This window comes from Dunckerocampus dactyliophorus, chromosome 17 (genome assembly GCF_027744805.1).
Source record: "Dunckerocampus dactyliophorus isolate RoL2022-P2 chromosome 17, RoL_Ddac_1.1, whole genome shotgun sequence".
NCBI lineage: Eukaryota > Metazoa > Chordata > Actinopteri > Syngnathiformes > Syngnathidae > Dunckerocampus > Dunckerocampus dactyliophorus.
The window spans coordinates 15,622,151-15,635,504 of NC_072835.1; the positions used below are offsets into that span (position 1 = coordinate 15,622,151).

Sequence of the window (13,354 nt, forward strand, 5' to 3'; positions counted from 1 at the left end):
TGGCTGTGTATGCACGGATCCAAGCATTTCCAACAATTCCAGAGTGTTACAAAGTGTACATTTATTGAAAAAAAAAAATCAGAACATGAGTTTATCTAACAAAATATTTTGATGCAATGCATATTTTTTTGGCCTTCAGCCGAAAAAAATAAAAATAAAATCACTGTGTTCGCTCCCCTGTCTTAAGAATGTAGCAAAATAAACAATACTTAAATAATCCCCCCCCCACATTATAACTGCATGCAAATGATTAAACTCAAACACATCTCTGTATTTTTCTTTTCTATAAAAATGGTTTGTGGTCAAAGATACTTACGCACATTTCACCCCTGCCGACGCAGTTTTTTGTGCACAGCAACCTTTATAAATGAGGCCCCTGGACATAGCAGAAGGATTCTGAGTTCCCAACTGTGTTGCTATGTTTAGCGAGTATTCAGAGCCCTCCAGATTGTTTTCCCAAAAAATCCACTATCGACAAATCTGGAGACTTTTTCTTGTTTTATTGGATGAACACTTTTGGAGGCTAACATGAAAGCACTCTTCTAATCGAGCAGATGCTGTGCCTTGCCTCTCCTGTCTGAAAGCACTCGCGAGCAGCTCCGTCTTGTTTGTGACATAACCCCCCCATCCCCAACAAAAAGTGACAAAAGAAAGTTAAAAAGTTTATTTGTATTTCTAAACATATTTGTTTTGCTTTTCATGTAGTTTTGCTCACCTTTTGTCTCCCACAGCGTCCACAAAAATGACATACATGCGTCATGGTCAATTATGCAAATTAGATGATATGTAATAACACAAAACACAAAAACCTATAAGGGTTTTATTATATTTTGGTCAGGGGGGAATAGTCAATTTGAAAAATCTTGGATAATTTGATTTTAGCATAAAAATATATTTGTTAAAGAGCACCTACTGGGGAAATATCAAAAAAAGATTGTTAATTAACAACGCTACTAATTAAGGGCAGCTGTGGCATAAACCTTACACTATGTTGAGGTCTAATACATTTCTTACACAGTGTAGTCATTTTTTCTCATTTCTTTGTTCTCCTAAACTTTCTTTATAATGTTCTGATGTGAGCGCCCTTTAAATTTTGCTCTTAGAATACGCCAAGGCCCCCACCTGCCTCAAGCCATTTGAAGAGCTCGCCTAAAAAGGAGACAGTCACTCTTATTTTTATTTTTTTTTATTATTATTTTCTGCCATGAACCTCCAAATCGAAAACAAAAAGATCAAAAATACAATATAAACTTCTGAAAATCAATACACTGAATATTTCATTTTCCAAGGCAAAAAGCACTAAGCAGAGACAAAAAAAAAAAGGTTGGCGTAACTCTGCTTAGTCCTCTTTGCGTTCCTAGATCTCAGAATATGGCGTTTCACAAAAACACAGACAGAGCCTCCACCCTACCTGTTACCCCTCAACATACCGTTTTAACCCATTAGTTCACTAGTTAGGCATTCAACGTGCCCGATGATGAGTCCTGGCTCTAACAACTTTGTTGGGATTTTCTAAATCGAGCATGACAATCCACCACTTAGTATACAAAGTACACCTCTCCGGCCCCTCCACACCTAACATGGGTTGCCTGTCAAGTTTACTTTGAGGGTGCGCGGCTGAATGGAAAGGAGGACTTTCGCAGGAGGAGGAGTGTGTGTGAGTTGCTGTCAAATAAGTGCCCACCCCGAGTCTCATTGATACGCTGACGATATCTCGAGATAGGCCACATGATCAGCATCCACACTGGCAACCACAACTACTGCATTTTCTCCTCTTTGTCACAACGTATGAAGGTTCATCAACGATAAGAACAATAAAATATTTTTCGCTCACACAGGACAGATAAGAATTATGATTGACTCATTGAAATGGGCCTACGTTTGGAAAAATAGAACCAAAACAGCAGTTGTGAGGTGGATCAATATCTAAGGTTTTGGCCAAAAAAAAAAAAAAATATATATATATATATATATATATATATATAGTAAACCCTGTGTATCCAGGTGAACCAACAGAAAGAGCAGAGGGCGGGGAGATCTTTGAGTCCCAGTCGGTATGGGGGTATGTTAGTGGTGCTGTGCGATCCATGTTTTATTTATTCATTTTTTCGCCTACCACTCTTTCTTTTTCTCGTCCATGGACACGCCACCGGGCCCGAGCGCCACCACCAGCAGCAGGCCGCCGATGACCGAGGTGGTCTGGAAGAAGTCGTACTTGAGGAAGTCGTGCATGGGTTTGTAGGCAGGGATGTTCCAGAAGGCGTTGAAGTAGACGTTCATGGCCAGTAGACATACGACCAGGGTCAGTGCTGCCAGCTTGGTCTTGAAGCCGATGGCCACAAGGATGATAAGGGCGGTGCCCACCAGATTCTGCAGGATCTGCGGAGGAGAGTGAACTGTTAGTTACATTTTGTTTAAATTTGGGAGGAAAAAAATACTCTGTCAAATGGCTATCGTGCTTGACTTCACGATCGACCTCCGCGTATCACGTGAGTCCACTCCCAGGCACATACAGTAATCTAATCTGCGCATTTATCACACACACCATCTTAAATTGTATTATATAGTGGTTAATTTTAGATATGCTCGATGTCGGCTTTCTTACCGATATTGTCCAGTACTTCATGACCGATACCAATATAAGCAGTATTTCCTTAAACTAATGCGGTGCAATGAAGACAATGCTTCTTTTACTGTGATGCCACTTGATGCATTTCACAAATAAACAGTTTGTGCAAAATAAGACAATACTGCAAAATGCAATTCAAGTTATAGTAAAAGTGCCAAAATGCCACGTTTAAGTTATTGGTGACCACTTAAATCACTGACTGTACAGTTGATAAAGGCTTTCAGATGGCAACAGTTTGACCCCTGAATGGATTAACGTTGTATTTATTTTCTACAGGAAAAATACAAACTATCGTCCTGGAAGGATTGTGCTCAACTTCAGAGGTTCCACTGCACTTAAAATGACACATTTAGTGTATAATAAACTTGTCAGTACTCACGGAGAAGAAGCTGGTGTCAAAATGGACCAGAGACATGAACATGAGGACCAGCAATAACCGGCCGCCCAGCTGCATGTACTGCTTTGGCGAGCTCTCCCCCATGGACGGAACTCCAGCAAACATGCTCTTTCCTTCCGAACGAGACTCGGCCAGCAGCAGAAGCAGACCGCCTCCAAGGGCAAGGTTTCTGATTGGAGGAAGAAGACGACGATGACTTTCAATTCTCTCAAGAAATACAATATTCTGATAAACTGCTCAGAACTGTGGGATACCGACCTCATCAAAAACTTTATGTCCCATAAAATGCTGTAGGCAAGAGTCTGGTGGGAGACATAAAAAGTTACTAGAGATAATACACATCTACAGTACATTAATGCACATGCACAATATACCTGCCCTTATGCTCACCTGCAGTGCAATGATGCCAAATAATCCAAAGCAGGCATATTGTACAAAATTTCTACTGAGGATGAGGATACAAGCACCTGTTAGGACACAGCAGTGCAAATGCTTTTTAAAAGATACTGACATTTTCCCCACATAGAAATGTGTTCATACTGTAAAACCACGCCAAAGCAGGAGGCGACGCTATAGCACCTCACTCAAACACCCTGTTAGCCAGTGAGAAACCTGTAGAAAGGCATTACTGGGAAAGATATAATACAACCAACTGAGAACAAAAAGGTGGAAACGGTTTTAAAAAGACATTTAAAAAACATGTTCTTGTAACTCAACTTGAAGGTAATGCATGGATTAAACAATATCTTGCCTTTTATTTTGACTCACCCGTCTTACTGTCTCTGCTCTATTTGACGATAAATTGTGTAGTGCACTGAACACTTGAATACTTTATTCCCCTCAGGGGAAAGAAAAACAGGTGGTGCAACTCAGTAACTGCAATTAACTTCACTAACAATACACAACACACAAAAAATGCAGAGCAGACGTGGCATATGTAAAGCTGACGATTACGGTGGACTTTAAACAAAAATTGCTGCTATTTGCTAACACTTTTAAGAGTGGATTTGTTCCATGTCAGACACACACAAGCGAGTAATGTGCAAAAAACAAAAAAACTAACAAAAAAAAAAAACGAAAGAAGAAGAAAGAATGTGATGCAGACCATACCACTATAGAGAAAAGGATGTGCATTACGGTTTTACTGTATACTGCAGAATTGATTATTTTTAGTAAATATTCTATCTATTTGGGGAAATCTTCATTGAAAACTATGTATCCAACTATTTAATATGTTCAAATAAGACCCAACACACACACACACACACACACACCTATCCACAGTAACCAGGTAACTCACCAAGCTGTCCTAATAGATTAATGAGCACAAAGCATGTGGCCAGGAAGTAGCCGCAGCTCCACGTAGCCTCAATGTAGTCCCGCTGCTCGTACCATTGGAACCACATGCGGATGCCGTCCTCCAGAAAGGTGCTAATGAGACAAAGACGTGCCAGGTGAGGCAGATACTGCTTGGTGACCCGCAGGAACTGTGCAACAGGAAGGAAAACACAAAACAGAGAGGATGAGAGAACTGTTTCGCCTAATTTATTTTTTATTTACTTCAAGCGTGCATGTGCAGTAATCAAGAATGGAAAAATATATATACGGAAATTGCTGGCTTGGGTTGGGCAGCCTGCCCAACGCTGATAATCTGTCCAATTACGTTGGTTATCAAAACACAAAAAATTTTAATGTTAAGCTGCATGTTAGGGAAACCAGTTCTTCCTGCTTTTTCCCATTCGAGTTGTACAACAATAATGGGACAAATTAGCTACAATTATTCCCTCATGTGTTTATTTCCTATACCGCTTGTCCTCTTTAGGGTCACGGGTGAGCTGGAGCCTCAACATTCCTCAAGAAAGTACTGTTCTTATATTTATCCTCCAAAATGTTGTAATTCATTTCAATTAACAGTGCTGTGATTGTTTTGAGCCTTACTATAAGAATAGCCCAACCCCTGGCCCCGCCCACCACAGAGTCCACATCAGCACTGCCAGACCCTGTCAGCCAATCAGCTTCCACCAACTCCCCTGTATGGCTGCTGCGTGAGGCATGAATGGACAAAATGGGAGCCAATCCAAAAAGGCCCGATGAGCGTCACGCATTCTTGAAGTAGCCCGACACATTGGTCAATTCCTCAGAATTTCGTGTAAAAGGGATCATTGCACTACAATTTAAGATGACTAACATGTGTCTTTTAGCTCTGAAATATAACACGACTTGTGATATATAACATGATCTTGGTACCTAAGGCGGTCTCTTGTTGATTAGCCTTATTGTCATCTGCTTGGAAAAGCACTGAGAAGAAGTAAGTAGTTTGTACAATAATAAACAGAACTGTAACCGAGTATAGAGGCCGCTAACCTTTAGAGTAGCATTATTATTGTAAACGACAAGCTAACGCTAGCTAGCGCACACAGGAAGGACCTAGCATTTGTACCTGTTGATACGGACTATAACTTGGATCAATATTGATTGATACAGTCTACATCCTGGCTCAGTAGCCGAAGTGAAAGCAACACGGCGGCGGAAAGGGGGTCTGTCAATCTAGTTGTCATGCAAATGACACAACACTAGACGAAACAAGCTGCCAGAAAGTCCACACACGTGTCTCTTCCATTTTTTTTGAGGCAGAAATAAAAGCAATGGTAGCTAGCGGCTAACATGCTAACCGTAAGGGAAGTCGGTGCTCATATTCAACTTGCCTGGTCTGCCACGTCTTCGGCCTTGCTCATGAGATCCTCTTGCCCCATGTTTGTGGAATAAACGGATAATTAATAACGATAGTCACGGATAAGCCCAACGCAAGTGAGCTGTTTTTGTTGTCTTCGCTGAGACTCTTCCTCCCCTCCTGCTAACGTTATTTGCTTGAAAGACGTGCCGACTTGTGCTTCTTTGCTGTGTATGGACGCACAGAGAAAGGCCGCCTCCGCCCCACAATGCACCGTGATTTGACGATCCAGGAAGCCCAACCAGCCAGTCCCCCCCTCGACAATGTTCTGCAACCGCTGTTTGCCACGTAGACTGATCCTCCTCACAGCGTTCATTTGATGAACACTTTTTGTCGAGTAAACTGGCGTGTTATTGCACCAATTTTTCACCGTTTCTGATAGTACAGTTTCAAAACGGCACCAATTAATGCCGTTTATGGAATGACAGCAATATGAACAGCAGATCATAGCACTTACAGAGCATCCAATCAGATTGCTCCTATGATGCGCACAGCCAATAGGGGCAGAGGATTGTTGTAAGCTAGGGATTCCCAGACTGTTTACAGTTACATACCCCTTCAGATATTTGACATGAAGCCATGTACCCCTACTCCTGCACACTTTATCTTAATTAACTTGGAATATTGAACATAATTAACTGGTTAATTCATTTTATTGTAATTCCGCGTCTAAAATTTGTATTTTGCATGGTCACGGTCGTAGGCTTATGAGAATGAAGTCATAAATTAAGGCCAAAGGTCACACAAGTCCCCCCTTTTCATAGCTGTCTCAGGCAATGCCTTTTACGATGGAGTATTAAAATAATCTGAGATTTCGAGAATAAAGTCGTTGAAAAAAACTTGTAAAATTACGAGAATAAAGTCGTAAATTTACGAGAATAAAGTACTTACGAGAAAAAAACTCATAACTTTATGTTACAGGCATTGCCTGAGACAGCTATGAAAAGGGGAGACTTTTGTGACCTTTGGCCTTGGGCATGTGGAGGGGGCGGGGTAAGGGGGGCATGGTTGAAGTCTGCATATTAATACCAAATTGAAGGGGAATATTTAACAATCACGATAAAGCAGTATCTGAAGTACAAAACATACAAGCAACGATGAAGCCTCATTTTAAGGGGAATCCCCGCTCACAGTGACGGGTTTTCACCGCTGCACCGTGTGGGGATCGGAACACCAATACAAATGAAATCTTCATGATTAAACACTTTTAATGCACAAAATAATCATCCAGTTTGCTTATTTGTTCATATAATGCACACAGAGCAATGAACTGTCTCCTTTCTGTTCCATTCTTGCGCCATGAGACGTTCAGGCACACTCGTAACTGTGAGGGTTTGGTACTTTTTACTTCAAGATCATTGAATGATTTGTGATTTTTGCCTTTGTTTTGATCACGATTCGAATCTACAGTGGTCAGGAGGTGCAAAAGAATACAAAAAAGCAGAAACCACTACTGGCTTCTACTACTACACTACTGGCGACTACTGGCAGTCGTCCCTCACTTATTGCAGTTAATTGTTCCAGACCTGGCACGCTAAATGAATTTGCGTAATATAGGATTGTGGTTAGCATGTTGGCCACAAAGTCAGCAGATCTGGATTTGAATCTCTGTTGGACATCTCTGTGGAGTTTTTGTGTTCTTCCTGATTTATTTGAACATTTCATTTCACTTCAGTATACATCACATACACTCCTAATGAAAATCTTAAGATCAGTCAAAAAATTGCTAGAATTTGCATTTTGCACATTTGGATCTTAATGAGGTTTTAAGTAGAGCTACAATATGCAAAAGCAAGAAGGAGGAGTGAGACAAAAAGCACTTTGAAAAAGTAATTTATTCAAAACAACAATTCAACTACAACTAGGCGGTTTATCAGCTGATCAAAAGTTTAAGACCATCGCTCAAAAAATAACAAAAAACTCTCCAAACCAGAACACAAAATGTAGTACGAGTAGGCCTCGGTAATGAGTAGCTCCACCGTTCTTGTTAATCACTTCAAAAATTGGTTTGGGCATGCTTGATGTGTTTCCAGGAGGCTAGTGGGAACATTGCTCCAAGCAGTGAAGATGGCTTCACGAAGGGCATCATTTGTCTGGAACTGATGGCTGTTTTTATAAACTTCCCTTGCCAGCCATCCCTAAATGTTCTCTATGGGATTTAAATGAGGGGAACATGCAGGATGGTCCAAAAGAGTGACATTATTCTCCCTGAAGAAGTCCTTGGTCAAGCGAGCATTGTGAACTGCAGCGTTGTCCTGTTGAAAAACCCAGCTGTTACCACACAGACGAGGGCCCTGAGTCATCAGGGATGCCCGCTGCAACATCTGCACGTAAGCAGCTGCCGTTTGACGACCCTGCACGACCTGAAGCTCCAGTGTTCCAATGAATGAAAAAGCCCCCCTGTGCCGGGTAGAAAACATCTCAAGTGGGATCTCCTTTCCATGCCAGTAACGTTGGAAGCCATCTGGACCGTCAAGGTCACACAAAGGCCAACACATTTTAGTAGTTGTGATTAGACGAGAATAGACTCCAACCACCACCAGACTGACCAGAATGAAAGCCACATTATTATTATTATTATATATACTGATTATATTATTAGTTTTAAATCAGCCAAAAGTGGCCACAATACATTCAAGTGGTACAATTGTGATGTGAATATGACAGCTACTTTGGCCAAGTACTATAAGCACCGTCTTCTAATCAGACATTGCAGAGTCTAGCCTGCTAAGTGATAGCAAGAGCTTCCAGTGCTGTAATGAAGAGGGCTAAAGGGCTCACTGCTTGTTCAGGAAGTTGATGTTCAGGATATATAGACCGACAGTGTTTGAACTGAGGATGGTGTCAGGATTTCACAACTCAAACGTGCCGTTTTTCCACAGGCGTGTGATGGGCCCAGTGGCGATTCTTCCACAAAGCAGCAATTTACAAATAGGTTTTAACTTAATCAGTGGTCTTTAAAAAAAAAAAAAAAAAAAAAAAAAAAAAACTGACATATCAATTAAATACTAATATTATATTAACTTTAATATTGTTTTATTGTATTGTATGTACTTTATTGATCCCACAGCGGGGAAATTTACTTGTTACAGCAGCAAGCAAGCAAGACAAGTAAAGAGAACAGTAAAGTAAAGCACTACAACATGGTTCAGGTGGTGCAGGTGTTGTAGAGCCTTACAGCGGTCGGTATAAAGGACCTTTATATCGGGCCACACGGTGGTCTACTCGTTAGGTTAGGTCAGGGGTCACCAAAGTGGTGCCCGCGGGCACCAGGTAGCCCCCCACGACCACATGAGGTGCCCGCAAGCCTGCTTTTCATTCAGGTTTTCAGTTAATAATGAAAGAACAGTAGAAAGAAATGCATTCTGAAATACAAAATGTGAGTTGTGGACACCAGCATTTTGTTCATGTTCTGGTAAAACAAGCATATTCGCTTTGTTTGGGTTTAAAATAAACTCTGAATATAAATGTTACAAAAATGAGTACGGTAGCTCTGGGCCATTTTCATTTTGTAAAAGTAGCTCTCACAAGGAAAAACGTTGGTGACCCCTGGGTTAGGTTAATTGGAGACTCTAAATTGTCCATAGGTATGAATGTGAATGGTTGTCTATGTGCCCTACGATTGACTGGCGACCAGTCCAGGGTGTACCCCGCCTGTCGTTTGAAGTCAGCTGGGACAGGCTCCAGCATACCCCCGCGACCCTAGTGAGGATAAGCGGCATAGAAGATGGATGGTGCGCATTTTGTATTGCACCAATTTCAGCACACGAGGCAATAAATGGTTGAATAATGTTACACATTTTTGCAAACGTTCTGTATTTAGTGCACGCCCTCTTGAAAAAATGTGCAACATGACAACTGTGGAGAGATCGTCTCTTATGTTATTCAATATATTAGGAATCTTTTACTTTCCATTCTGAACTTTTGCTGATTTCTTATTCCGGCCTTTCCAGTTGTTATTTTTGAATTTCTTCTGGAAGCCACCACCCTGGACCTAGAAGATAGCAATGTTTCTTAACTATAGCATGTGCTGTAACTCACGTTGATGAAATATGAATCCTACAGACCTTTTTACGTTTCTGCACAGCCTGTGTGTCCACCTCCATCTCTTCGTCCTCATCTGTTTGGAAGTCATCTTCATTGGCTTCCATGTTTTCCTCTGCTGAGTTCTTCAACGTGAACATAGAAGCTGTGGTGGAAACACACTTAAAATAAAAAAAAAAAAAAAAAAAAAGTATTGTACCCGAGGAACAAACACAAAGAGGAGGGACTGACAGGGATAGAGGTCACTCATGCTGTCTTCCGAATCGCTCGCGTCTTCGCCGCTGGAGGACGGCTCCCACATGCCGTGTTTGGAGGTGCGCCCCCGGCAGACGTCATCATCTGTAAACTTTGGCCTTTTCTGCTGGAGTCTGATGGGAATGAATTCGATCCCCTGCTTCACACATTCCTCATCTAAGGTTTGAAATAAGGCATCAAATTCTAGTAAACAGGAGTTTTATAGGCAATGACATACAGGGAACAAGGCAGTGTAGATATACAATGTAGCCTACTTTTCTAACTCAAGTACATGATACACTTGAACTCAAGTACATGATACACTTGAACGCCCCCATGGACGTACGATTCACATACATACATACATATATATATATATATATATATATATATATATGCTTTTAAAGTCTGACTGTTTTAACCTCTTACTATTAGCAGTGCTTAGCTTATATTTACACTTGAATGACTAGTTATAAAGTAATTGGACCCTCATTCACAAAGCAGTAAGACTCCAGCGTCAACGTCCCACCACACCCCCGACTGTTATACTGTTTTTACATTTCCCTATTAACCATTGACTTCTTTTTACACTTGAATGATTGATGGCTAATGGACACAAACTAAGCGGGCATTCAGCACATTCAAAGTAGTAAGACCCCAGCGTCAACATACACCATTATTACAGTACTACTGTTGTTTTGACTAGTAACCACTGTTAATTTATTTTTACACTTGAATGACTAGTTAAGTTACATGAAGTGCATTGACTTCCAAAAAGCAGTGGGGCTCCGGCGTCAACGAGCGCCTTCATCATTTAAGACTGTGTTATTAATCGCGGTTAACTTCTGTTTACAATTTTACATTACTTAAATTTTACACTCACGTGACAGTTAATAATGTTAAAGACCTACTAGTTAAGCCTGGCTTAGTTAAAAGCGATTTTACTTAAGTCGGGTTTAGTTAAAATTGCTTTAACAGGTTTAAACCGGTTCTAACTGGTTTAGACTTGATCTAACCTGTTCTGATTAAAACCGATTTGAGCCGGTCCAGACCGGTTTAGACTGGTTCTCACCAATTCTAATTGGTTCAAAACTGTTTTTAGCAAATTCAGACCAGTTAGAAACTTTTTTAGTTTTTAGGTTTTAACAGGTTTAGCTTAGTTCTAACCGAGTCTGGTTACAACAGGCTTTAGCCGGTTTACACTGTTTCTGACCGGTTCTAACCGGCTTTTAACAAGTTTAGACTAGTTAGAACCAGTTTTAACTGGCTTAGACTGGTTTTAACAGGTTTAGATTGGTTCTACCTGGTTTTAACTAGTTAAAAACGGTTGAAATCGGTTTTAACCGGTGTACATTTACGTGAATAAAGTACATTTACGGGAAAAGTCTCACAACTTTATGTTCCAGGCATTGCCTGAGACAGCTATGAAAAGGGGGGGCTTATGTGACCTTTGGGCTTGGGCATGTGGAAGGGGCGGGCTAAGGAAAGGCTCAACATGCTGATAAGTTTGTGCTTAACTGCTCTGTTTTGCTGCCACGTTATAAATAAAAGCTTTCCTGAAGCAAAGTAAAGTTTCCTTCTCTGTTTCCTGTTTCCGTCTCATGCTTTTGCTCTTCTTTTTTCTTCTGAAATTGTTAAAAACAGGTTTTAAACCAGTTATAATCGGCGAGAACTAGTCTAAACCGGTCTGGACCGGCTAAAACCGATAGAACCGGTTAGATTATAACTGGTTAAAACCTTTTTTAAATAAGTCCAGACCTGTTCTAACCGGTTAAAATTGGTTAACACCGGTTTTTAACAAGTTTAGACCAGTTTTAACCAGTTAAGACTGGATTTAACTGGTTTAGACTGGATCTAACTGGTTCTATTGGATTTGAAGCTTTGTTTCTTCCTACTCCTTTTGGACATGTGGAACTGTGAAAGAATGATTCATGAGATGTATTCCATTGTAACCTTCATGTTCAAATAAACTAACCAAACCAAACTATTTGCTTGTATTTATATTGGACTTAAGTTCTGTTTATTACTCGTTTATGATGTTACCTACAACATTCCCTGTAGAGTCATTACAGATTTTATGCTGGTGACAGTTTGACCCGGGAATGGATTATTTCTATTTGCATTATTTCATATGAGAATTTTTGTTCTCATTATCGTCATTAGTCTTCTTTTCTGCAAATCCAAGCTGACTATTTTAACCGTGATTCACTTCTTTTTATACTGTAGAACATAATCACAGATGCATGAGGCACATCTGTGACACAAATCACCTTCATGTTACTCTTTTGTGATTTGTCAATAAAGTTAGGACTAGTTTATTTAGCATTAACAGGGCCAAACTTGTTTTCATACTTTTAGGACCATTAGGAATGCTAAAATGTTACTTAAAACATTGCCTATACAGGTAATAAAACTTTCTATGACGGCCACAGTTTGACCCTGGAACAGACAATTTGTATTTTCATGGTTTCCTATGAAAAAAACAGCTTTTTTAAATGAAAGTGCAGAAAGGCACGTTTTCTTTGTTTTTCCCTAAATAACGCACAAAATTTTTGTTTTTTTCATTTAAAATTCAGTCAGCAACCAATAAGGTAATAATTAGGCCTGTTTGCCTTTGGTGGAGGTGCAAGGAGATGAGTTGTAGCGTACTAACATTTGGCGAGGGCCTTCTTGTAGCGTTTCCCATTGACGTGTTTTAAAACATGATGCGGCAGTCGGTTGAGGTGTCTGAGGGTCAGCTTGCAGAAGAGCTGATTGCTGCAAGACATCAGGCAAACATGCAGTCAGTTCATTGCTTTCTTATGCAATCATTGGCAACAAATTGATAAACGGCACACCAGACAATCAATAGTAAACAAGAGTGTTCTTACGGTTGTTTAGAACTTGGCACAACGTGTGGTTCATACTGGCTGTAGTTAAACTCTGCTTGGGAGCTCAGTTTCTGATATTTCTTCCCTTTGATGAAATTCTGCAGCTCTGCCAGGTTACATGGAAACTCATGGCCGTTCAGTGTGCACTTAATCTTAAACAGGAGCAATTATTTATTCAGGTTGCACATGTTTGACAGCCATCACAACACATTAGCAACACGATTGCTAGCATCACATTGAAATGACGTGCTCGCTACCTTTTGGCTGTCGGTGAGCTCAAGAAAAGGGTGGTTGAGGAGGAAAGCCTTGACGTCTGCTGGTAATGCATCCATAGCTGTAAAACAATGTGACACGAACAGTTGTTATGTTGATTTTTGGCCAACCCCTTGTCGTTTCCACATGTGGACCGTCTCCGTCGCGTATGACGTCATCTAATTGCGACATTGTTG

The 13,354-nt window shown here is 40.6% G+C and overlaps 2 protein-coding genes across 2 annotated transcripts; both read right to left on the minus strand.

Annotated features, from left to right (window-relative positions):
• Window positions 1-1,170: 1,170 nt before the first annotated feature.
• On the minus strand, window positions 1,171-5,990 carry surf4 (surfeit 4). Its single transcript, XM_054758132.1, has 6 exons — window positions 5,732-5,990; window positions 4,327-4,513; window positions 3,417-3,493; window positions 3,285-3,328; window positions 3,009-3,195; window positions 1,171-2,379 (listed from the first exon to the last, which is right to left on the minus strand). Exons 1-6 carry the CDS (start codon window positions 5,777-5,779, stop codon window positions 2,113-2,115), a joined length of 810 nt encoding a protein of 269 aa, XP_054614107.1. The 5' UTR covers window positions 5,780-5,990; the 3' UTR covers window positions 1,171-2,112.
• Window positions 5,991-7,574: 1,584 nt separating this feature from the next.
• Window positions 7,575-13,348, minus strand: surf2 (surfeit 2). The gene is made up of 6 exons (XM_054758275.1): window positions 13,163-13,348; window positions 12,906-13,057; window positions 12,689-12,792; window positions 10,033-10,212; window positions 9,825-9,946; window positions 7,575-9,751 (listed from the first exon to the last, which is right to left on the minus strand). The coding sequence occupies exons 1-6, from the start codon at window positions 13,235-13,237 to the stop codon at window positions 9,662-9,664; spliced, it is 723 nt and encodes a 240-aa protein (XP_054614250.1). The 5' UTR covers window positions 13,238-13,348; the 3' UTR covers window positions 7,575-9,661.
• Between the last annotated feature and the right edge of the window lie 6 nt (window positions 13,349-13,354).

Excerpts from the sequence above, each read along its gene's own strand:
- surf4 (XM_054758132.1), bottom strand. The coding sequence starts at position 5,779 with ATGGGGCAAGAGGATCTCATGAGCAAGGCCGAAGACGTGGCAGACCAG. Across the intron at positions 3,494-4,326 it reads TAATCTATTAGGACAGCTTG|GTGCTTGTATCCTCATCCTC; the intron begins GTGAGTTACCTG and ends GTGTCCTAACAG. Across the intron at positions 2,380-3,008 it reads TTGACACCAGCTTCTTCTCC|ATCCTGCAGAATCTGGTGGG; the intron begins GTGAGTACTGAC and ends TCTCCTCCGCAG.
- surf2 (XM_054758275.1), bottom strand. The coding sequence starts at position 13,237 with ATGGATGCATTACCAGCAGACGTCAAGGCTTTCCTCCTCAACCACCCT. Across the intron at positions 13,058-13,162 it reads AGCTCACCGACAGCCAAAAG|ATTAAGTGCACACTGAACGG; the intron begins GTAGCGAGCACG and ends CTCCTGTTTAAG. Across the intron at positions 10,213-12,688 it reads CAAGAAGGCCCTCGCCAAAT|ATGAGGAATGTGTGAAGCAG; the intron begins GTTAGTACGCTA and ends TTCAAACCTTAG.